General features: G+C 38.4%; 1 protein-coding gene across 4 annotated transcripts in view; it reads right to left on the reverse strand.

Annotated features, from left to right (window-relative positions):
• Positions 1 to 25056, reverse strand: part of NFIA (nuclear factor I A) — a 373058-nt gene extending 348002 nt beyond the window's left edge. For 2 of the 4 annotated variants that reach the window (XM_077149471.1, XM_077149469.1), the window contains exons 1-2: positions 19568 to 19941; positions 13684 to 14215 (exon numbers count right to left, since the gene is read on the reverse strand). In XM_077149471.1, coding sequence (XP_077005586.1) covers positions 13684 to 14215; positions 19568 to 19594 — 559 coding nt within the window. In that variant the 5' untranslated portion in view covers positions 19595 to 19941. Of the gene's footprint in view, positions 1 to 12342; positions 12470 to 13683; positions 14216 to 19567; positions 19944 to 24686 lie in introns of those variants that run through there. The other 2 variants (XR_013170882.1, XM_077149470.1) reach the window with 2 other exon arrangements.
• Between the last annotated feature and the right edge of the window lie 1625 nt (positions 25057 to 26681).

Here is a 26681-nt window from a genome sequence, read left to right on the forward strand (position 1 = left end):
CAAATAACACGAGGAAAGAAACAAAAATATACATGTATGTACTACAGCATAAAATGTGGGTAGACACTTATAGGAGGTAGGCAGGCAAGAGAGAGTACCCCTGAATGCTACAAGCACCAAAATTTTCATTTATGTCTTTGCATATACTGTCTCCACTTTTAAGGTTAGTTGTGTTCCCTGCTTAACTCAACCCAGGAAAATAATTTTCCTCCTTAATCATCCAACATTTGCCTAAATATACCTTCCTCTTATTTTAAAATTTTATCTATTATCTTGATTATAAACAAAAACATCCAATAACATGTTGGAAGCACAAGTGGTACCACAATACTAAGTTACCAAAATCCTGAAAATCTTTCTCCGACTTCAGCTTATACTGGTAAAAGTTCAAGAAATCAAAGATAGAAGGCTGATGCATTTTGAGTTTATTGAAAAGTCACCCTGGTGGGAATACGCAATTGGGGATTAATTCCAAATTTAAAGACAAGAGATCCTTTTCCCAGAAACCAGTCAAAGAGAGAATAAGAATTCTCTGAAACAATTTCCTTTTAAATAATAGGGAAAAAAATAGAAAAATCTGTAATTGGCATTATTAAAGACTCACCATTCTAACCTGGAAATCTATATTTAAAAATAAATAGTAAATAGTACTAGGGTGGGCCACGGTGGATCAGCAAGAAGAGTTCTCACCTGCCATGCTGGAAACCCAGGTTCGATTTCGGGTGCCTGCCCATGCGAAAAAAAAGGCACGAAAAATAAATAAATAAATAAATAGCACTGCTGAAGGCCATTTATCTTTAAAGTGTTTGGTTTTATTCATATCACAAAAAGAAATGGGACATTTATGAAAACAGGGTAAGGCCAGAACTGTAAAAATGCCATTCAAGATTATAAGAAAATAAGGTAAGAAGGTAGGGGCAACTCTGCAGATTCTTACCAAAAACAGAGAGATTTTTTTGAACTTTTTTTAGACTTTTATTATTTGGAAGTACTAAACATCAATTACAGAGAAATAAGACACTCTTAGAATAAGTGAAACTTCAGATATTGCTAAATTCTATTATCAGTATACATATGTCTTATTTAACCTACAGGCAACCTGCTTACCCTGGAGGAACTGAACTGGTCTCATCCCATGAACTATAACAAGTTTGCTTCACTTTTCTTACTGACTCTAAAACAAAGAAATCTGTCTTGAGTTTCATGATGTCCCACATGTTACTGTGACTAATGCCCAACCATTTTTATTTACAGTGTTCAGAATGAGTTTCTATGACAATCTCATGCCATTCTAAATGCTACACACACATTTTCTGCTTTTTGAAAATAATTACAGAACAAATCATTTGTTCTGCACTTTATACAAAGAAAAGCACAGATATTAATGACTGCAGAACAGATTTCACTTTCAGATTAAATAACAAGCAGCTATTAACAGAGAACAAAAAATTCTAATATACACTGTTAGGGACCACCAGATTTTTATTGTTGTTGTTTTTGCATTTCATTTATCAGACAAGCAAGAGTTCTTCTCTTTCCTATCATCAACTGCACACACTTTCCCCAAAGACCCTCACAGCTGTCCCATTAACACACTAACACAAACACGCACACACACTCACACACACAACCTCTTACATAATTGCTGACTGAATGGAATACGTCTGTTTTCTTTTAATGAGAGAAAGAAAGGCAAAGCAGCTTGAGATTTCAGACACCTTAAAATCCATTTCAGTGTAAAAGTCTCAAGACTGCTAACTTTCTTCCAAGAGGGAGTAAAATAGGGAATTTAGGTGGCTATGCTACTGGGAGTTGGCTGTGATTTAGGAACTATTACCAACTGCCAAATGAATTCACCACGGCTTGCTCTCCAAGGCTTTCCCTTCCTTTCTGTTTTTTCATGCCTTCATTTTCCTGCTGCTTAGTTTCTCCTATAATTCTATTGGTTTTATACTTCAGCATTACTAGAAGAATGTCCTTAAAAAAGAAATAGAACTTTTCTGTGCACCACCAGCTTTCTTTAGAGAAAACAAGCTACGTGTGAAGTATTAAATAATAGAAACCACCTGTACCCTATTCTGTGTCCTCTTGGATTTTCATTACATTGACAGATACTTTTGATATAACAAAGCACAAAGTTTAACAGCTAATACAAATATAATTTAAGTGATAGAATTCCTCAACGTATGCCAACAGGATCGTTAAAAAGCAACATTCTAGCAGCTGGTTTTGTAAATATTTAAGGCTTCATACAGGTTATCAGTTGGAAGGACCTTGCTTTTTAAAACATCAAAAGTCTACAACCTTAACTTCTGTGGAAATCACAGCTAAGACGGTATCAACTCATCTCACAGTCCTTTCTTCATTTCTGTGTCTTCTAAATCTAGCGCAGTGCCTAATACACAGCAATGCTCAAAACACGTCTGCTGAACTAAGCTGCCGATGATATGGTTGAATTTGTCAATAAAGGCAACCAAAACAACTCTTCTGTGGCGACACCGACCAAACAACATCTACTTTAAGGCAAATAATGACAGGCTTCTACTGTTCTCCAATCTGTGCCAGAATTTTCTACCTCCATAGCTCTGGAAACATCTAGGCTCAGTCTCCTCACCTGTAAAACGGAAATCTGAGCTTCCAACGTCCCTTCAAGGTAGGAAATTCTGAATCTAATATCAGAACGGTTCAGGCTCTAGTTTCTCACAACTCTACGCTTCAGAAAAAGCAGTGGTTTTTAACATAATTATGTCCTTACAGAGAACACTTTTTCCACCATCCATAACCTCAGAAGCAAAGCTTAGATATATTGGGGGAACCTCTTAGAGACAGAAAAAAAAAAAAAAACAGGTCATAGAAGGATCCAACCGAGGTACTAATTCCTGTCATCTTGGACAAGTTACCCAGCTTCTCTTTGTTTCCTCACATGCATAAAAGCAATAATAAAAGTTCCCCTACCTAAAATCAAAGTTTATTATTATGAAGACTTAATAAAATAATGTGTAAGAAAAGATCATTTAAGTGCTGTTGAGGTTAAGAGCACAAATCTGGGGGCTGATGGATTTGGCTTGAATCCTGGCTTTCCCACTATCGTTGGCAACCGTGGGTGAGTTACTAACACTCTCTAAACCTGTTTCCTGAGTAACAGGAGTAACCTGCAAGAAAAGTCATCCACAATCTACTCTCCCACCCCCAACAAAAAATTATCTGAAACTTGGAGAAGTCCAAAAGGAAACAAAAACAAAGAAGCCACGAAACGAAAGAAACCCATACCCACAATTCAGAAACCCTATTAAGTCAATCCTAAGGAAGTGCCTTGAATTGTCCAAAACATTTAAAGGGTTTATAAAAAATTTGTCCATTTTTAGAAAACCTCTTTGAAGTTACCTTTAAAATACATATCTTACTCCTAGGGACTATCATTCCTAATTTACAATATGGACAGAATGAAAATTTAGCAAGTATAAATGATATCATGGAACTGCTTATTAAGATGGAAATTTGTTGTTTGTTTCCTTTTTTTTCAAAATGAGGGAAATATGTCCTATGAAGAGTGGCAAATGCGCCACTTTTGATGGCTTATTTCAAACAGGTAAAGGTTCCAAGGGAAAATGAGCAAAAGTTCTGGGAAAGAAGTCTGGAAAAGAAAGTAATATTCCAAAGTGCAGAAATAATGCTGGACCCACACTCTGTTACAAAGCAAAATGAGTTGTTAATGCTGCTCTGTCCTCCTTTTTAAACAAGGTGATTTGGTAGTAATGGTTCAAAAATGTGAATCTATGTTTCTCTTCAACCTATCTGTTTCCCTCCAATTTTACTGCCTCAAGACATGGCTTCACTATTCAGCACCGCCTCCCCCCCGCCCCGCCCCAATCACCACTTCCAAGGCTCACTTGTAAATAAAGTAAAAAGCTATGCATAGTAGTCTTTATATAGAAAAATAGAAAATGTCTCTCTTTGAAGAATTACAAAGCTTTCTGTCTGAAACCCCTGACCTTTCTAGAGAAATCAGAGTCACTGTAGTTTTAAAATGTAGGTGGTAAAAGTACAAAGGAATACATTTATCCATTTTGCATGTTCGTCATCTTTTTCTCCAACTAGGAGCAAATATCTTTAGAACAATTAGTTTTTCAAGCCTAACATTTAAGACTGTAATATTCTCCAAAGAACTGTATATATCTGGGACCAATCAGATGGCACTTTTTTCTTTATTTCTGCATTTCTATTCCCACTTCACTTTATGGGAAATCTAAAATATATGAATTCCAAAAATTTTTTTAAAAGATAACTTTTAGCCATACAGTTAGTGAGGTGAAAGAATAATCAAAATCCATTTAATTCTTTTTAAAAAACACTGCATTTCCAAGCTGGGGAGGGGCAGGGAGGGTCTTACAAAGTACATTTAAAAGAAAAAAGGAAAAAGAATTCTTAATAAAAGTATGTGTCACACATTAACAGACCGTACAATAAAAGTATTGCAATGCCTATCTTTCCCGGATAAATAAAACAATAGTTACGCTGTTGAACAGCAGGTTACTAAGACTTCATTCTCAGAAGTTACTTGAAACTACTCTCCAAAAGAGGACCTCTACCATTTATAAGGGAAAAAATTTAAAAAGCCAACCAAATGAATAAATCAGAAACTTTAGTAATGCAGTAATATTTATTAAGGACGCATAGGTGCAAAAATCTTGCTATAGTCGTACAAAAATGAAAATATTTCTTACGCAATTAAGCTTTTGCAAATTCTTATCCAGAACTCTTGCTTCACCTTAAATTTTGTAACCCAATTATCTTTACCTTTCAATTACTTAATGTTAAAAATACATTGTCAGGTATACATTGTTTTTCATCAACAATGTTTTAATATTTAATATTATTAATTGAATTTGGTATAAAAGACACAATTTTCATTGCCAATCTGCTATTACATCTGAGCCCATAAGACTCTATTTAACAGTATGGTAAAGGGTTTACACGCAGATATACAATACCTTAATCACTCATTTTATAGTAAGATCTTTTAGCATCTCAACCCTCATCCTTTGGAATGTTAAAAAAATGCCGTGAAGGGCTTTTTGATGTCATCTTAACACTGAAATCCATCTGTCTACTGCTCTCCTCTGACTCTACTCTTTCCATAGCCAAAATTTTCACAAAAGTTGATGAGAATTTGTCCTCTGAAAGGCAGTAGGATCTCTGAAAGTGATAATGATGGAATCCTGTCCATACAATATTCATTTTATGTAGGATCTTAAAATTAAATAACTAACCCCTTTAAGTCTAAAATACAGGGAACTGTAAATGCTTTCAATAGTGAACGGAAGGAAAGAAAAGGCAAGCACATAACACAGAAGGGATAGTTCTGAATTTCTAATACATTTCTAATTTTGGCAATTAAATGAAAATTGATATTTAATACCACAATTCCTGTATTATCAATGACAATTACCTTTTCTTAATAAAAATTAACACTCAGAAAAATCCAAATGATTCACCACAGATACATCTTCCCCAACAGCATGAACATGTTGCACTACCCAATCACAGACTGGCAAAATTACAGAAAGAAACAAAATCACCCAAACCATAGCAACAAAGACAACCACCTGACAACTGCAGAAGCTACACAGACATACATACAAATGTTTAAATAGTTTCCATTTTTTTAATGCTTTATTGTCACTTTTGCTTCACTTGACTTATTTTTAACCCATAGAGCATTTCAAAAATAGCCATTATATTTTTTATAGCCTCATTAATTATTTGGGACTACCATAAGCACTCACCAGAGGCATAAAAAGATAGTCACTATGGAACTGGATGCAGAGGAAAGTGGGGTATGCATCCTGTTATTTTCTATTCTAATCTTTTTTTCTCTCCAATTTAATCCTTTTATTGATACACCTTTGGTCTTCCCGTTCCAGTACAACTAATATTTCACACTAACCTTAAGATTCATTACTATTTCTAAAAAAGGAAACTTTAAAAGAAAGTTACATTTCTCTTTTATTAAATATAAATTCAGTTCAGCTGCTTATTTGTAAAATAACCCTAAGAAAAATAAATGTAACACATCATAATATAAAATGTATTTATTGGTCATTTTTCCTATTTATAATATAAAACTCATGTTGCGTGGGGCTTTGAATTTTTGCACTGAAGTCATTAAGAATCTTGATAAGTTTTAAAAAATGAAAATAAGGCTGTCAGTTAAGGGAAATTCTCCTTTCTATTTTAGATTTTTAAATATTTTTTTTAAACTAATAAAATTCCATTCTTTTTTCAAAAACTTGAGTTTTGCTCTATTTTTAAAAATCATCCATAAGACCATAATCAAAGGATCTTTTTTAGAACAAAGTGAATTTTAAAATTTAAAATCTAATCTTTAAGAGCAGTTAGAAATATGTCTCTTGTGTACCTAAGAAAATAAATTAAAATATTATATGCAATTCTGATTTTTAAAATAATGCTTGTTTTAATTCTCACTGACTTTTCAAGGCCTCTAGACCCAATTAATCTAACATTACTTACCAAAAAAAAAAAAAAAAAAAAAAATCCTAACCTTGCATCATATGTTTCTGTTCACTAAACTTCAACATTCTAAAACCAAGAAAGAACGAGTCATCCCCGATCTGGGATTTTAACTGACAAGTGTAAGACCATTTCTCTGTCTCTTACACAAACGAGGCCTAAGATCCGAACTGGACAGTAAAATACTTCCATTGGAAGGATTTGGATTTTGACTTCTTATTTCCCCTTTGATTCAAGGTGTGTGTGTGTAATGCCATTTAAATGTCCCCTACCTTATATAACAGAATGTAAAGAGGGATATAAAAACGAACCAAATTTCTATTAAAGAGCAAAGGTCTGGAATCCGAAGGCCTGGATTTGACTCTTGCTCTGCACAGTCACCTGATCATGCTGAGACTCCACCCTCACTGGTACAAACGATGGGGAGTGCACTACGTATCACAGACTGGTGCAAAGTGGGAAGAAAAAAAAAGAAGAACGAGAGAAAGAAAAATGAAATTACTAAATATGGCAGCACTTAGCACAGTGCCTGCCACTGAATAGACACTCAAAAAAAGTTAGTTTCCTTCCTTCCTTCCATTTTCCTTTTCTCTACTCTCAATTGATCTAGGTCCAAAATAACTACCCATAGGAAGGAGTATCTGAAAGAAAGTATTTGAAAGACATCAAGAGGAATAAGTTTGAAGTTCTCTGAAAAAGAACATCCAGCTCTTTCACTTCAATCTCCGGTTATCATAACCAATCTATTCATTTTTGGGTTCGGGATTATTAACAATAAAGAAAAAAATAAGAAGAAGAGGACCAACATTTGGCAAAAAAAAAAAAGCTAATACAAATGAACTTCTTTCTTTAAATTTTATCTTATTTAAGGTGCTTGTTCTACAAACAGAGCAGCAAGAATGTCCTCTGCTTTAGGGCTGCTGTGATTTGTATTTACTGGACTTATTTCTTTGCCTCCTAAGCCATGTTTATTTAAAGAAAACATTTATAGGAGGACTAATTCCTCAGATAACATAGACTATTCTACGCCGTGGAATTACTGTAATAGAACATGAGTTATTGTTCTCCAATATTTTGGGAAAGACCCAGGGAAAAGTCATTTCCATTTATGCAGCAGCTAGAGAAAGTTCGGGGACACTCGAGCTTAGATCAATAATTCGCATCTTCCAGTTGTCTTAGGGGGACAGAGCCAGAAAGTTGTCACTGCAGATAATAACTTTAAAAGCAATATGGCAAAAAGAGTAAACACTATCAGAGCCCTTTTTCCAGGCAGATGAGTGCTACAGTACCCCTATCTGGACTTTTGAATGCTAAAAAAGAATTTCTGTGAAACTTCTCTTTCTAAAACTTTAGACAGAAACCCCCAAAGCCTCAACTCCTCTTTTAGTCTAAAGCAAACGTTGCAAAAAAAAAAAAAAAAAAACTTGTGGGTAAGTAGATTATAAAATTCCCCACTTGATATCTCACTGCACAGGATCCCTTTACAGCCATTACTTAAACTGAAACACTTTTTAGAGCATCTCCGTTTGCGATCAAGTTTGCCGTTTTATGTTTCTTTTAACAAAGCATGCTAGTTCACTCATTCTCTTCCTCCTCCACCTGACTTTTTCCTTCCCCTACCACACACCCAGAGGATTTACAATTTATAATTTATTTAAAAACAATAGCTACCTCTAAATAATCATGGAGAAATTACTGCTGAAATGACAGTGAACCAGTGTGTAGCACATTCACCAAACTCACACTGTATGTTATGTTTTTCTCCTATTCTAATTCTCAAAATTGTTTTCAATAATCTATATTGACATTTGTGAGCAATTAAAATTGTTACTGCTTTTGTGCAAGACTTAAAAAGCTGACAGTTTGTTCTATGTCCTCTGGAAGCAGCTTGAGGCCTTAACCAAGTGAAACACCCAGTCCTACTGTGTACAGCAGTGACCACAACAAAGGCTGTGGTTTCTCCCACACTAGCCTTAAATAGGTTTAAATTAATGCTATTCATCACTGGGTGGAAAAGACTACAAGGCAAATCCAAGCCAGCAGCACTGGGTAATTTTCTTACCAACACTCAAACCTCATAGGCATAAATGAACTGAACTCCATTCAAAGGTTTACTCCAGAACAGCTATTTCTCCCTATTCCTATATACTGTCTGCCTTTGAATTTCCTTCTTTTTCAGTGCATCCTAGATAAAGGATATTGTTACTTTCCTCAAGTCACACAGAAAACAATCAAGGATGTAAAAGCCATCCTTATCTTAAATTTGTTGACCACTAGTGCGAACTCCTTTGAAGAATTAAAAAAACATAAATAAAAATGCATATTTGAACATATACCAGGAACTTACAGTGGACCCATCAGCTACAAAATCCACCTCGAATATAGTTCAAAGTTGGAGTTAGAACGTGAGATAGGGCAGCACATGTTCTATCTTAACTATCACCATATCTCTGTTTCACTCCTTTTTCCAAACATTCCTTATTCTTACAAATCACAGAACTACCCACACAACTTTCTATTAAAGACTTTATTAAAATACTGAAAAAGTTTACATAATGCATCGTCCCAGACATAAGCATGCATACACACACTTACACACACATGCACACACACTGCTAATGTAATATTTTGAATCTATTTTAGATATACAATGCTGCCTTGAGCTAAAGGAACTTACCTTAAATAAAAAAAATAAGAAGAAATGAAAAGTAAATGATTTGGTATAACAATTTATAACAATCCACTATTATTCATTATGTTTTTATTAAATAATTATTCTATATGCACTGATAATCTTATCCATATAGTTATACTGTACTTAAGATATTAGCTTTAAAAAAAATCATTCCCCCTGCTCTGAACAGCACTCTCTGTGCAGCCTGGATGTGCACACACATGCACACGAAGCACACACATGCTTATACACAGACACTCCTGATCTTACACCTGCTCTAAAGCAGTAGGAAGTGAATTCTCAATCTGTCAACATGACCATCTGGTCTATCTGCATATCATGGCTTTCTCTATTACTATATGAAGGAATGGCAATCACAAAGCCAAAATAAAATGAAAACGCACCTGAATGGGTGTATCTCTCTTTTTATTTAAATGAAATAATACGTGACATATCAGAACAAAACTAGAGTAATCTAAATAATTTAAAATGAGAATTCACGACAGCATAATTAGGCGAACAATATGGTACAAGTAATGTGGTAATCAGTAATTCTGTCATTCAGGTTTACAGTACAGGTACCAGCTTCCAAGACGCTGCAACAGCTTTCACAAGTGACTGGAACTTTGCTGTTTGCTGTCTGTGGTCAAAGGAGAACTAGTAAGTAATGGGGGTGGTATGGAAACAATCAGTAACAACTGTACTCCAAGATTACTGGGGCAAAAGTGTTCACGCTCTACCTGAAAACTAACAAGTATGTGTGCCACCATTAGGACAAATTTAATTCACCCCAACACTGGTTAATTAAAAATTACAGCAATTACCTGACAAAGCCTGGTCATTTGTTAGTCTTTCAAAGTGAATTGAAACACTACTAAAAAATATTTCAATCTCAGAAAATTTCTCAACTGCAAAATGTGAAGATGTTCATTGTGATTTAGCTTTTGAGCCTCCTCATGTTACTTGAAAATTAGCAAAAGCCTTAGTTAATTAAACATAACTCCATTCATTACATTTTAGCTTTTAAATGTCTCCAAACAGTTGCTGCAGCACTTTTTTCTACCCTACAGCACTTTTCTCAACCAAAATAAATTGTGACACTGTCATTCTACGACCTAGATAAAGTCATCTACCACTGTCTAGGTGGTGAGCCCCTTAAAAGTCAAACTTCTTACAAAATTTAACAAACTTGACTGAGAATCTTTCTAGAATCTGATTACCTTACCAGAAGTTATACAGAAGCAGTTTTAAAAAAAAAAAACTCTCCAGAAAGTTCTCGGTTGAGTGCCTACTAATGAACAAAGGTTAACTTTATCTAAAAGGTCAAATGCCTGGTGGCTAAGGTTATGACCTTAACAACTTAAATTGTGACCTTGGCACGTGCCGGGTATATTGTAGATTCTGATACAGATCATCTGGTAAAGACTGGTCATAAATTAGCTTTACTGTTAGACTCCCACAAAGAAAACCATTTGCCACAATACCATAATACTTTCAACTTGTCATATGATACATTGGGAAGGACAACTCAAAAAGAGACCAAATTAAAGGCATAAAATGGTCTTACTCTTTTGTACTTTTAACGAGATGAAATTCTCAGGCTTGCAGAATCACTCAGATTTCAGTACACTTGTTACTGTTTATCAGCCAAAAAATTCACAGTTCTTATGCTACTTGATTTAGAGAGAAAAATTGGGATGTAGCTTTGTATTATAACTCAGCACCTCAATAATTCTTAGAATAAATCACCACTGCTTGAAAATAAAAGATTGCATCTGCATCAGCTTCCAGTATTTTCATGTGCATTCTCTCTAAGATTTCTACTTCCTACCAAAGAAGAGGCCTAGGCTTTAAACAATAATCATTGTCTATATTATTCAAAGCAAAAGAAGATCTCATTTTGGGGGCCATCTGGGGGGGAAAAGGCATTTTGGAAGGAAAAAAATGACAATATTTTAAAACAGAAAGAAAAAAAAAACGCACTACAGGTGAAAAGGCCACAATGGTTTTGGCATGTATCTTGAAGCACGTTTCAGAGTCTCTGCCTCCTGCCAATACTGGCAAGTTCTCAAAACTTTTAAAGAGGTAAAAACATTGTTTAGTGTTTACAAAGCTTCAGTATTATAACAGATGCTTGTCAAATCAGTTGTATGTAAGTTGACCGATCTACCTCATATTTGTATTGGCTGCTTCTCTCCCACAAATAACAGGTCTCTAAATCTCTTTAATCAAATTTTAAATACTTTCAGACAAAAGGCCCTTAATATAATTTTTTTTTCAATCTTCCTGTTGAAGCCGCCATTACTGCTGTCCTGCGAAAACCAATGGCCTAACACTTGGCTGGCGCTCAGGAGTAACGGGATTCTGGGATACACCAGGAAAACCAAACCAAAAGGTAGTCTGATCCATGCTGCTGTCAATAAATCTTTCATAAGCAATACGGATGCTAACTCTCCTAAGCAACCTCCTAAATGTCATCATAACAACATAACCCTTCAGGTACTGAAACCACCAGCAACTGTATGAGCGCAAGGATGTCGTGCAACAGCCTAATAACAAACTATCAACAATGAAAGAGAATACGCAGTAACGAGAATAGCTAGAAAAGCTGTTCATCTTTAAATCTGAAGGAAATGCTTACGCCTAAAATTTAGAATGAATACTGCTCACACTGATAAAAACTTAACAGGCATTTCATTTCAATGTTACCTTGCAAGGAAGCACACACCATGACCTTCACCACCTGAGGGCTCGCTCAAATTTCTATGTTGGTCAATTAAAGCATTTATTATAGTTTATAAAGTGCTTACTTTTCTAAACATCTAAAAGATAAACGAAAGATTTTAAGGAGTTTTCCCTGAAAGAACTTGTAACACCCAGACTTTTTTTTTGCACCAGGCTTTTCCCAGTCAGAATCTCCACCTATAAATAAATTTAAAAATTTTAACTTTGCTTTTCCCATAGACAAAACAAACGACCAAGAATAGGGTTAAAAAAGGGGCTAATTGGTTCCTAGTTAGAGGACATTTGAGAGGTACTGTCTTTTAATTTATGTGAACTAGAGCTGGCTAAAGCAACAAGCACTTCTTATAATTAAGTATACATTTTCAAAAATCCCAAATATTTGAAAAACTTACAGATCACATCTTCTAAAATACTCGTCTATCCCCTGCCAACAGAATGCAAATGATGATCTGACATGCTTGCAAAGTTAATTTCTCCAGTTTCTTACGTAAGGACAGATGGATAACAAAAGTTCTCTTTCTAAAACACATATTGAAAAAAATAATAGAGAATAGGATATCAGCTGACTTATTTTAGAAATATCTAATATTTTTATAATTAATAACGTTTTACAGAACAATGCGATGTTGATTTTATAGGTATCATCTTCTCTCTCCTTTGTGAAAAAATAAATAAATATGTGAACCCCCAAACAACCTACTGGTAGGATTCCACAACCTTCTTTCTTCCATTTGGCTCAAGTAACTGCCATGAAGGTAATCTAGCAAGACCGATAATACACATAAACAGTCAACAAGTTACACAAGACCTGAGCTTTCCCACAACACAATGGGTCTTTTGTCTAAGACAAGACTAAAGAACAAAGTAGAAATGCATTATTTTATCCAGTTCTCAATTCTTTTATCCTGAACGCTATTCTAAATAACATGCACAGGTAAAACATTCCTTGATATTAGCCTTCAAACAATATATAATTTTTTAAGAAATCAAAGCAATTCACTAAATCAATTATCAATATTGATTTCTTAATGTGTTCATGAGCTAGACACGTTGTTGCTTGTATAAGTAGCCTCTTCATCCTTACTTAAATAATCAATTGCTTTCCTTTATCTATCTTAGACAATATTAAGAATTCCTAAACACAAATCTACTAAGTTTGTATATTAACATGATTATTTTTCCTTCATAAATGATCAGCAGTTTGATAGTAACCTTACCTCTGACTTCTTTTTAATTGGCAGGGGGTTTCAAACAGCCCCAGTAGGTTAAAAACACTCCCAGAAGAAAAGCAACTAAAAATATTGCCTTGCTACCAAACTAAATACTTTTTAACTAGCTCACTTGCCAGTTAAAATATACTCTTTATTACAAGGGCGTTCACAAGGCCATCTCTCCCTTTCACAAGGGTTTCTCTCACCCATCATCAAAAACTTTGGTTTAAACATATCACATTCTGATCAGCCTAGCTAAGTGAACACCTCTGATAATACCACTTAGCAAAAAAACTCAACCTAGCGAGAATTTTCTCAAAGCTACTGCTTTCCTACCTGAATGAAGGTGGCACCTTAAACACTGGGCTCTGGCTATTCTGACTCTGGTCTGTATTTGAAACCACAGTCTTTATGTATGCAGCCTGCAATTTATGGAGTTCAGGAATGGTCTGGCATAAGTAGAGGTCATCAGGAAAGATAAACATACAAGAAAGCGGAACGGCTTCTCACCATCGCACTTACCTGCAGCATGCACAAAGTATGCCAAATATAAATCGAGTTCCTTAACAGAAACCCCTATGTGATGGGGCTGGACACAGAGCCCTGGATTCGAACACTGTGGGGACTTTACAAGGCGCTCGCCATCAGTACTTTCAAGCGGAATACCTTTAAATAAAATCACCATAACAAGGTCCAACCTCCAGACTTTATCTGCCTGGCGGAGGCAGTCAATTCTTCGCATCTTGCCTTTCTGGTCTGGGTTGGAAAGAACACAACATGGAGGTTTTTTTCCTGTAACTGTAAGAACAAAATCCTCTCGATACTCAGGTCGGATATCTTTCCGTAACTTTGCCAGCAGTCTGGATGCCCACTTCTGCTTGACCTCTGGTTTTTCACTTAGCAATTCATCCTTCACTGCTCTCTCTTCTTCTTTTGACATACGCTTTTCATGTTTTTTGAAGTATTTTCGTTTTCGGGCCTGCAGGTTGAACCATGTGTAGGCGAAGGCTCGGACGTGAGGCAGAAGTGCTTCGATGAAAGGATGAAATTCATCCTAAGGAAATGAATTTTTTAAAAATTGAATATAGTTAAAGCAAAAGGAAATGACATTTGTTTCAGATGCTCACCCTAAGAAAATTATCATTTCACTTGAAATTTGATTCAAGCATTACATTAACAAAACCATACACAGGATCTTCATAGGGAGTCAGAGGGCCGGGTTAGAGAAAAAGAAAACTATCAGTATCATTACTCACGATCGGAAAGAAGAAAATTGCTAAACAGTTTTTTAATGTTTTCCTGTGTTCACCGAAGTACATCAGGTTCTATTATCGGCTCTAATTCCTAAATCCTTTAGATAATAAGTGAAGTTTAGCTAAACACTTATAACAATATATAATTTTAACCCAATTTCAAGGGAGAATATCTAATTTTGCTCCAGCCTTGACCCCACTACTTGTAGTACAGCCAGGGCCCGGCCGCCAGATTGGCAAATCCTAAACATTTAGATGCCAGTCAAGGTTTACGGGAGCCTAACAGCAAAAATCAGCTCTGCAATCAATGAAAACAAAGACTTTCCTTCTAAAAATAACGCATATAGACTCAGATCTGCTTCTTAATCATCTTGGTAATATCTTAATTCTCTTTTTAACTATTACAGTTACACATAATTTTTTTTAAATAAAAACTTAGAAAATTTTGGTAGGTCCATATACAAAAGAAGAAAAGCATTTGATGTTTATTAAACTAAAAAAAAGATATATATTAAGACATAATTGCAGACACTATGGGAATGCATCAAAAAGAAAAAAAAGGAAAAAAACAAAGAAATGCATATATGTCAGCAAATAAAATGCATCATTGTGACAACGCTGACACAAATAAATACCTTTACTTTACTAAGAGTGTTCTGAAAAGTCCTCAGTAATAATCATACCTAAATTATGAAATAATTTAAAAATATATGTATTTCAGTCTTTTTCTCACAGGGAAACAAACAGAGAACCTGGTATATTCAATGTTTACAAGTCTCCAGTAAAATCTTCATGGTTGCCTCTTAAAATTCAAGTAATGTGAAAATAAAACTGAATTTAAAACATTTAAATTATTCTTCCTGCTTTACTCAAAATATTTGATTGTCATACCTCACATTTTCTTAGGAAATATAAATATAAAATTAAAGAAAAAAAATTAAACAGTAATCTCCAGAAGGTCGTCTGAGTGCATTCAACTTTTGATTAACTAACCCTCGCTAATCTTACATAACTTGCTGGGCTGTGCAAACCCCTCCCCCCAAAAAAAGATAAATTATTTACTTTCAAATAAATGAGGGTAAGAAAACCAAAGAGATAGTTGCTAACTTTTTTAAGGATGTAGGATAGACAGATATTACAAAATGTCTTCTTTTTCAGTCTGTAACATCCATCTAAATATATACATTGGAGGCACAAGTAATTTCTGTCCAAAATATTATTACTATTAAAGCGAGTATTAAATTTTCAAATGTTCAAATGTAATCTAAAATGAGTTAAAATTGGTAAAGTATTTTAACAGTCGTCACGACTGTTAAAATACTGTAAGTTATAATCAATCATTTAAACACTAAATATAACTTTTTAAAAGTATGCATTAATATAAAACATAATAAATCATTTCAACAATTGACATTTCATTTTTTTCTTCTTTGCACACGTTCAGGCTCTGTTTATCCAGTTTAGTTTTGAAACTTGCTCTTTTTCAATAAAAGTGTCCAAAAGAAGTTAGCTTTCATTACATGTGTGAATTCTTTAAGTAGAAGTAGAATAGAGAAAAATGCAAGAATTATATTATTCCTTACCATAAACCATTAGCATTTCTAAAATTCTGATGTTTGAGAATCTTTCTTACCCATATTTTAGAAGACAGAAATGGGAGGGGGGGTATTTTTCAAGTCATAGTTTATCTGCTAAACTATACGCCAGACGGCATTTAAACATTACTAAATTCTGAGCTCATCCTTGAAATGTTCTAAAATACATAAATTTAATGGTTGAAATAGTCCTTCACACTGACTGATATTCTTATATGGACAGGACATGCTGGGGACCAAGGCTTACTAGTATTTTGCAAAGAACTCCTGGAGACCACCTTAAACTACAAAGTAAGCTTTCACCAAAAGGAAGATTTCATTTTCAAGTCTCAGACCATTTTACAATGCAAAGAATAACTTGGCTCTAAGCAATTCATATTTGTGTTAAAACTTAACCTTATCAAAAACCTTTATTAATGATAAACATTTCAAATAAACATTCTAGCATGGCATTTTAAGTGTTCAAAAATACTCCAATATGTGTTTCAAAAATTTGCAAACTGTCTTCATTTGTGTTCATAATGTTCATTTTGTGTTTACCTGCCAACCAAATGCCCATATCTCATCATAAAGAACTTTAAAACGAGGCCAACTATTCAATTAGCCATGAAGAATAATCTAAGTCTCCAATTTTGCATCAAAAGTACTTACAACTGATTACTCCCAAAAGGTTGCAAGGATGTGCAAATAAAAGTACACAGTATTTTGTATAACTTTACTTACATGTGCTCGATTAAAGTGCCAGTTAATTTTTTAAAGTGTACCTTTCTAAGCTCCAGAATATCAAAACTAAAGAATATCACTAGCTTACAGAAGTTGTCTAGGCATAACATAAATGATTGGATTAAAAAATAGTATACCCTTATAAATCATGTACATATCGCCATAAGCTCCATAATATTTCAAAATATTCAAGAGAAAACAAAGACTATTTTACATATGTATTTGTAAACTGTGAGAAAGTTACAGGCCACCAATAAAAACAAATCTGAAAACCTGTTTCAAAAGTGGTAGGATTTTGAATCAGCATCTTAAATGTTGATCTGTTTGAAAGCCAGCCAAGTTTAAGAACCACTGAATGCTGATATTTCTGGAAACTACTTCTTTTAAAGGTTCACCTATAAATTTCTGCTATCACACTATAGCCAAGTACCTGATTTGGTTATGATTTACCCATATGGATTAAAGTAAGAGGTCTGGTGTTTTCCTAGTAAAGCTTTTCAAGATTCGTATACAAGTAAATGGAGCTTATCCTTTCATTTTGAATATTTTTTCACTGTGCTTCCTGGACATTTTTTTTTTAATGAGTAATAAACTACCTAAGTTTTTCTTTCTAAAACAGCCCTTAAAGTTTTATAAATGTTCCCACAAGCTAAATAAATTGTAAATCAATTTTTGAAAGAAGAACTCATAAAATATATGGGACCTCATTCACCATTTGGTGTACAATTTCTTCACAAACTGATAAACTTCAGTAAATGTTCCTCTTAGAGGTGTATCCACTAGAAGGCCTAGTGAATGTATCAATCAAATTGCCAAATATGTAAGAGAAAAATAACCATTTTTACGTGAGAACAGCCCATGAACCAAGAGAAACCAACCTGACTATGCTCTAAGCTTTCACAAATCCATAGGTATCCTCATATATGCACAAGCCCAAAGTATAAGTTTATCTTACAGAGTTCACCTCAGAAGATGCTAATGTATCCGTCAGGGTCCTTTCCCTCTATTGCAGCATACTGGTATTATTTACAAGTTCTATGTGTAGCAAACTTTTGCCAGCTAGAACTTCAGCCTTCCAATCTCAGCATTTTCACTGTAGTGGGTAACTCATTCAAATTATCTTACACTTTGCATCTTATCCATATGCAATTATGAACCTTGCCAGAAGTGGTTGGAAAAGTTTCATTCCATACTTCCACAAGGTATCAAAATATGAACTTTGAAAGTTTGCTAGGTAGAAAAAAAAAAAACTTTCACAATAACTAAAAGCAACTGCGATCCATTATTAATGCTAGGCCTAAATCCCAAACAGACCATTTCAACATAAAAGATGCATTTAAGAGTCTTCTGAGATCAAATAACCGGTATTATTACTGTCAGATATTCCAATAAGAAGGGATGTCATGTGGGAAATAAATCCAGAACCCAGAGAAGAGAGGAAAAACTACTGACACTCTTTACCCTTCCAGAAAGTATTCCGGTTAAACCGTTATCTCCTGCTAAAAGAAGGCAAGAAATGGAAGCAGGTTTTTTAAGGGAGTGGTGAATAAAGGTTTTACTTGAAGCATACAACTTCATCTAGGTGATTAATGGTCAAATTGCAATGTATCAAAGCAGCATGAAGGTGCACACTTGTTTTCAAGAAAGAAATTTTAGCGCAAAATCCTTTCGACTTCACGTCTTTCAGTCAAAGAAAATAAATAATATATTCTGAAGGGACCAGATTTGGAGCCGCAAAATAGCGGACCAGGGAAGGATGGGAAGGGAGGGGGTGGGAGCCAGGGGTTGTAGGGCGAGAAAGACCCACGCTCCGAGTTGAGTCGGAGGGAAAAAGTTGTCCCCCGTCCTGCGCGCAGAGCTGCCGGAGTCGCGCGGAGGCGGCGGGAGGAGGCGGCGGCGGCCTGCGGGGGGAGCCGCGTCCGGCCCGGGCCGCCGCTGGGGCTCGCGCCCGGGAGCCCAACTCCGTCCAGCTCTTCCCGGTGCGCGGCCCACGGCCTCCGCCACTCGCTGCTCTACGCAGCGTGGGCTCGTTCGAGCACCGAAACTTTCACTCGGGAAAAGCGAGCGAGCGAGCTGGGACGCAGGCTCCACCCGGCCGGCGCGAGGGGACGCGCGTCCACGCAGTCCCGCTTCGCCGAGCCGAGGGGCCCGGTCGCCGCAGCCGGCCCGCGTCCGAGGGGCGCTGTCAGGGCCAGGGCCCGGGACGCCGGCCCCCGTCCCTCCCGCGGCCAGACCACGAACGCTGACAAACAATAAACAAAAGTAAGAGTTTGGGGACGCGCCGCGGCGCGGACTCCGGTGACCCGGCCGTAAGCGCAGAGACCCGAGTTCTTCCCGCACACGAACGTTTCAATTGCCGAGAGTGTGCAGAGTGCGGTGGGTTCCGTACGCGGCCCCCTCCCCCTGGCGCCGCGGAACTACAGGAATCCTGCTCTCGGAAGCAGAAACGCTGAGTCCAGATTTCAGCGTGTCATGGGCTGCAACCCCGCCGAAACACGTGCGGGGCGACTGAATACACCGCCTTTCCGCATTAAATCGCCCCGATATTAATTAAATCGTTAATAAGAGGGCGCCATTAGCCATGTGCCCACACAAATGGCCGTGCAAGAGGAATGCACCCGCATGGAAACAAAGTTACTTTCTTAAAGCTGTATTTCTCCGCCACACGGGCACACGCGCGCACACACAGAGAAACACGCGCAGACACGGGCACACACGGAGACACATGCCCCGGGCCCAGCAGGCGCAGCGGTCACCGGTACCCCTTGCCCAGCCCCAAATCTGCCCCCGCAACCTCTATCCCCCTCCACCCTCCGCATCCAAACAGCTGCTTACCTGGGTGAGACAGAGCGGAGAATACATAACTGCTGTGCGGTGGGGTGTGTGTGTGTGTGTGTGTGTGCGTCTGAGTGTGTGGTTTGGAGGTGTGCGTGAGTGTGGGTGAAAAAGGAGAAAGAGAGGGAGAGAGGAGGAGAGAGAGAAGGGGGGGAGAAAAAAAAAATCAAGCCTGCTTCTTGCGTTCACATTTCCAACTCGGCTCAACTGCAGCCAGCCAGCGCTATTGCCGCTCCATGAGCTGAACTTTAACCCCGCCTAGAGTTTCCCTACACTCCACTATACATGTCTACTGTACGCGGGCGTTAAAGGCATAGCGCACCCTTTCCCGCTCCCGCGCCAGCCGGGCCGGGTGCCCGCGAGCTGCCCGCGCGCCCGCCTCCGCCTCCGCTCTGCACCGCACCGCACAGCCGCCGCCCGCTCGCGCCGCCGCCGCCGGGGTGGGGGGGGGCGTGGGGGAGGGGGCGGCTGCGGCGCCGCGCGGCCAGCCGGGTCCCGAGCCTCCGCGGCCGCTCGCGCTCGCTCACACGGTCGCTCTCTCGCTTGCTCGCTCGCTCGCTCTCCTCTCCCCCGCCCCCCCCACCCCAGCGCATTACTGGGTAACGCAGTGAGGAGCAGTTACAGTCTGTACTCCCGGGCAGCTATAGGCTGCCACAGGATGTGCTTAAGCAAACAAAACTACTTTTCCTCATCCCCATCCCCCAACCCCCGCCGCAGACCTTCGCGGACCTCATTTAAGGACTTGGGCAACTTTGCCAGGTTGCCCTGCACCCCCGAGCTACTGTGTGGGCAAGTATAGAACCGGAGAGAAGGCCAGGGGCAAATTTGCATGTATGCAAATTTTTTTCAAAAAATCAGCCCTCCTAGGTAACTTTTTTCCTCCTCTGAAATGCGGTATGGCTCAAAGCATTGTAATCTCTCCAATGAAGCTTTGTGGGAATAGATTCGTCGGCAGAGGTAATTATGCACAAAATCCTGAAAACTTTGTGCAGCTTCAGTCCTGTGGCAGTTAGAAGCGGGGGCGGTGGGGAATAATTTCACCCAGAAGATTCACCGGATTTGGGGGGTAGGGATGCCTGGAGAAAGGGAGGCGGAGATTAATGAGCGTTTTCCTTCCCAACACTGTGAAACTAGTGGGTTTGCACACAGACGCCAGACAAAAAGTTCTATCACGTTCAGAAACAACGATGACTTATCTGTGACATCGTTTTCTTTTTAAGAGGAAAAATTGTGAAAGGGATGTCCCCTTAGGGAAGGAAGATTTTTTGGTTCACAAGCGTGTGCCCAAAACTGGACATAGTCTATCATTACCGTCCCTATATCTGGGGCACCTCTGGAAGGGTGTCTTTTAAGAATCCCCTCTTTTCCCTCCCCCAGGTAATAGTTTTTAAAATGGAAAAGGGCTTCCTGCAATTATTTTAGGTTTGCTAGAGTATTGTTTTGGCAGAAAAGGGGGGTGGTTTTTAGGGTTTGGCAACTTGCCAATAAGCCTGCTTTTCCAGTTTTTTTAACCTCATATTTTCTCTTTAGGTTCTCCTCTCCCCTGGGAAAAAAAAAGTACACCTCCTTCCTCCAACCTCCACCCCACCTCTTCCTCCTCCTCTCCCTCACTCGGGTTTGCATTCTGCCACATATGCAAACCTTACTCAGAATTCCGAAAGGAAGGGAGTTCACGTTGAAAGACACTGGCACACAGAGGAATCTGCACCTCAGTGGAAGTTATGTAGAGAGTCTCTGAAAAGAGGAAATTCCTATAGGAATGCCCACTGTGCAAGCCAAGGTGAAGTGATGTGTTAAGGCCACTCTCATTCAGACCTGTTAAAGAAAGAAAAAGTAAGGGGCAAGAAATATGCTACCAGAGAAAGAACAAAGTCCTCTGAAATATTCTGTATCTGTCTAAAACGTTTTATGTTTGCTCTCCATTTATTACTAAAATGATTCCCGAATGTTCAACCCCCCCCCCCCATCTTGAATATCCTTGGGAATCTTTCAGATCATGTATCAGGGGTGAGGATAAATAAGGATAAACTTTTAATGAAGAGTCCCATTTTTATCCTACCCAAAGCAACTGTTTCCTTGGTTCCTCTTGGATTTCAGTAAGGGGGAAATGTCCTTAAAAAGCTAAGCCGAGTTACCGAGACAAGATCCCTGGCTACGAAAACCTTTGCTGGGATCTATAACTTCAACGCGCTCCAAGTTTCCTCGACAGAAGTTTCTGGCTGACGGTCCTAACATTTAACTGAGGCACAGTGAGAAGTTATTGTTCCGAGGGTGTACTCATGAGAAACTTCCAGGGGCAGATTAAAATCTTACTTTTGGTGCATTAAAAATACACTTCACATCTGCCTCTTTCCCAATCAGCAAAGATTCTTACTTCTAAATGAACTCAAGAAAAAGAAAAAAAGGATTTTAAAAAAACTGGCTTGTTTTCTGTTTTTCTGTGTGTGAAATAAATAGGAAAAAGAGTAATTTAATACTAATATTTCTACTTTTAAAAACTTCTTTTGTTGTAGCAGACGATATGCCCGCGATTTCCAGCTTTCTGTGGTTAGCAATATTATCTTAAGTAACTTTTGGCGCCCTTCGTAAGACTTTTGGATATGGGACGATTGTTTGCGCCCTCTAGGCAAGGGCTGGATCCAAGTTCAGCACCAAAACCCTTCACATCCGCTCCTGCATTCTCTCCTATCTCCGCCAGCTCCCGCTCCCCTCCCCCGCGGAGGAGGGGAGGCGGGGGAAACACACTACCAAGCCCAGTTCCAACTACAGCCTTTGGAAACAAGACTGAGAAAAATACAGTAGAAGAGTTACAGTTACAGAAAGGCTTCTGGTAACTTTCTCTCCAACAGGCATAAATTTAAACACACACACAAAGAAACAGATGTTCCTCAAAGGGCAGTCTGGGGGTAAAAAACATTTTCGACTCTCTCCCCTCTTCCCAAGTTGCAACAGTAAATCCTTGCTCAAGAGTTCACAAAGATACTAAGACATTTGAGAGCGAGCAGAAATGGAGGGAGGAGGGAAGAAAGAAAGAATAGTAGAAAGAGCAGCTTAGGAAACGCAGGTGAAGTATGAAAACTAGTTGGAAACTAGCAATCATACAAATGACCCGTTGTTAGGAAGGATAAACCCCTTATTGGAAATAACCGCTCCAGTCATTTATTTTGCAAGTGCTGGGAGGCTGCCTTGAAATGGGATTGTCTCTGCGCAAAGGAGCCTCCTGTCATGCTCTCTGCTATCCATATTCTTCCTGGCACAGAGCCCAGTCTTGCATTTACTGTGTTTTATTTGCAGAAACGTTACCTTGCCAGCTTTAGTGAAATCTTCTTAGATATATAAATTACGTCAATAAGGTTTCACTTATATGTACATCTCAAATACCTCTTATTTTGGAGGTTACTTAATAGGAAGATCTTATTAATATGATTTAGATTTTTAATGCCCAAAGCAGTGAAGATACAACTGGGGTTCATAAGTGACAGCACCATTAACTCCGTACTTCTTACCAAGACTAACTTTATTAACTAGCATTTTCCAAACTTTTCCTTCTCTATTTTTTGACCTATTGGTCACTTGTGTGCAGATTGTTCTTATATGTATATAATCCTAAATTGAATCATGTTGCTGAACTGAGCATCCAAGTGGCTTTTTACATTAAATTTCTAAACCAGATTTGATGGAAGGCCTAAAGCTTTGGGAAATAGCTTGATGGGAATTTAATCCAAAGATGGGAAAGAGCCCAGATTATTTTCCATTCACTTCCCAACAGAATTAGGTGTCTACACTGCTCATAGAGCAGGAGGAGACGGATATATTTTAGTCAGAGGCTGCCAGTAACTGTCTCCAAGACAAGCTACTGGCTTTGGTTTCCACTGGATTAGTGTCAAAAGACTTGTCCAAGAGGCCATCTAAGAGTTAGCAAATCAACAATCTTCCACACTCCACTCTTCCACAGGGGTTGTTGTGGTAACAAGTAGAACTGTGAAGTTTGCCAGTCCTCATGCCCTATTTACTACTAACCATATACCTAAACAGCAGAATTCAAGAAAACCTACTCCTTTCTCTTTCTTTCACATGTACAAGGCAGTTGTCAGTCCACCTGTGAAACACTTTCTCTCTCTCTTAAAACTGTTGTTTAGAGTTCAAGAGAGGCTTGCACATTCCTTCAAAGTACTCGAAAGGCCAAAGTTTCTAAGACAATCAGAGTGAGGACTTTCCCACCTAAAGCTGAGCATGCGATATATTACTTCCCAAAGCTCACTACAGCCCCACAGCCCAATCAAGTTTTTAAGCCACACATTTTTTTCCTAAAGAAGTTGAACCTCATCTGCCAAAATAGCAACTTTCTCCAGTTTAAAAATAATAACTAATATAAGGTTAAATATTTTTCTAGCAGAACTTTTCTTTTTCCAAAGAGCAATGAAGAAAGCATAAGATTCATGCAAAAATCTCCTAATCAGCCTTTTTTTCTCTTAAACTCTAAAACTCTTTCCTATTGTGCTTGCTAAATCCGGAAGAGCTTATAGCTTTGACAGCTTGAACCACACCATCCCCTTCAGAGCCGCAGAGAACTTCAGATCTACTCTACTCCGCCTCCTCTGGCTATGGCAAACCATTGTACACCTAAGCTTCCTAGTGATTGGATAAAGCTTTTGTCAATCTCCCATGTTTGTCCCATTGATTAGAGCATCGAATCGTCAATTATTCTCCGGGTCCAGACATTTCTTTTCGGGTTAGGTTGACTGCTGAGACCAGACGTCTTTTTACAGAACCGAGCACGTACAGGATTCCCCCCACCACCCGCCCCTTTCTGGAACCAAGCAAGCGCTAGAAGGGAGGGGAAAAAAAAAAACTGTCAAGCTCAGCAATTTTTTCAAATCCCGAAAAAAAAAAGGAAACCCGGTCTCTGATGCACATAGCAAAAAAGCCATCCACAAAGCTACATCTTTAAAACAAAACCATCACAATAGACATTTATCCAGCAATCACTTAAATGCATATGCAAGCTAAAGAAATGTTAACGTACTACCCATTAAACAAAATCATTCAATCAGTATTGTTTTTTATAAAACGCATATCGTATAAATGCAAAATAGAAAGTTTAAGATGTACCACGTACCATTGCAATGTAAAAAGAGTACGTGAGAAACTTTAAAATGCTCAGACGAATTGCTTCATTTGTTGTCACCTTTTTTTTGCATTAAAAAATATCTAAATAAACTTGGAATCGTTGAAAACCCGGAAGAGATTTTTTTAAAAAGCTGTTGGCCAACTGCAGGCTTCTTGGATATATATATATATATATTATTATTATTGTTTTAACTCCAAATCAGAAGGCTTTTGCAATTGCAATGCGTACTCTCTCCCTCTCTCACTGTTTCTCTCTCCTCTTTTGAAAGCGATCCAACCCAGGCTGGCTGGTTTTCAGATTCTCTCTGGTTTTGCCTTGTGTGCTTTGGATTGTACGAGACTTTGCAGAAGTTGCAATCGATTCGGCAATCCCTCTCTCCTCTCCCTACCCTCTTGTTTATTTCCGCAATCGCTGCAATTTGCATAGTAACCACGCACAAGGCGGCGGCGGCTGCCTGCGGAGGGGGCCCGGGAGGGGGTAGGGAAAGGCCTTGCCCCCTTCTCCCCTCCTCCTGTTTCTCTCCCCGTCAGTCTCCTCCTCCCCAGGCGCTTGGCCAATAGGAGCCCCGGCATTCGGCGCAAGCTCCGGTCGGAACACAGTTCTGAAGAAAAGCCCCAGTGTTAGTAGGCCCGGCTCCCCGGACCGTGTTTTTGGCGCAGAAGTTCCCTTGCAGGCGGACCGCTCAGCCAGTACTGGGGAGACGTGACGATATAGTACTTCTGCCTGCTGTTGTGCTGGGTTTGCACGTTTTAATCATGTCTGCACACCTGCTTTCTCGGTTTCTTTTTCCAGAGCCTCTTGTGAGTTATTAGGCTAGTTCATGATGGTTAGTGAGAGATTTAACCTTTATTTGCACTTGTGTAGACCAAGAGTTAAAGATCCTCTTCGGTGCATTAAATCAAAAGAGTGCAAAATGTCAGAGAGAAATAAAACAGTAAAATAAAACTGCTACTTAGGTTTGGAGAGGAAAAGACAGTGGTTCTGTTCTCTGCGGATGATTGAGTATAAAATTGTTAGGTGGCCTCGCTCAAGAATAAAGCTGTGCCTTTAGGGTAGGGGATAAAGCGAAATTCTGATTTAATTGCCCAAGGATCTAATTTGCCTTTATCTTGGGTTCTTCCAAGTGTACCAGGACCCCATCCTTTCTCAATTCCTCAAGAAAAGGGCTGTGAGGGTTTTGACACTTAAAAGGAGGCTTCTAAATGATAGCTATTGGAACTTTAAGCCCTTCCTCTTGCTGAATCATTTCATCAACCCAGATTCTTTAAGATCATGTACTCTGAATATTTTAATGTCAACGTTTTATGTGTTTGTTTTAAACAACAGAATTGGTGCAGGAGAGGGAAAAGACAACCCTAAAGGAAGGGAGTATTCCTTTAACTGGAAAGCACCATCACCAGGCTATTGCGTTTTTTAATGTGTTTGCTTTGCGTCAGTTAAGTGGCTTAGGACATTTTGCTGAATAACTGAGTTACAGGAAAATGTGTGCTTAGCTCACTTGATAAAAATTATCCATAAGAGGTTGAGAGGAATAGGAAGCAACCTGGCAGTTGTCTGATGTTCGTAACTGTCCTTGGTGAAGGTACCTAATTAATTAATAACTGGACTTTGCACAGTTAAATTAGAGGTTGAGAAACCTATCATATTTTATTTTTAATCACATTTTGGCCCTAGTCTTGTGCTTGACAGCTAGCGCACTGATGCAGCATTACTGGGAGTTGCTAACTGTGGCTGTCCTTGGCACAAGCTTTGTTGTTCCAGTCTACCCCTTATAGACTGAGATAAAGCGTGTGGCGTTTAATCCAGGGCTCCTCCATTGAGCCCTTCATTGGTTCCACTTGACATCCTAGAAATAAACTTAATGGGATATGTGGCTTAAGTAAAATCAAAGAAAAAAATTTTTAAGTAGACAAAAAGTTCTAGGCCTAGTTCAGCTGGGACTACACTGTGTGATCCTGAGACGGTTATGTAACATCTGTAAAA

This window comes from Tamandua tetradactyla, chromosome 2, assembly GCF_023851605.1.
Source record: "Tamandua tetradactyla isolate mTamTet1 chromosome 2, mTamTet1.pri, whole genome shotgun sequence".
Lineage (NCBI taxonomy): Eukaryota > Metazoa > Chordata > Mammalia > Pilosa > Myrmecophagidae > Tamandua > Tamandua tetradactyla.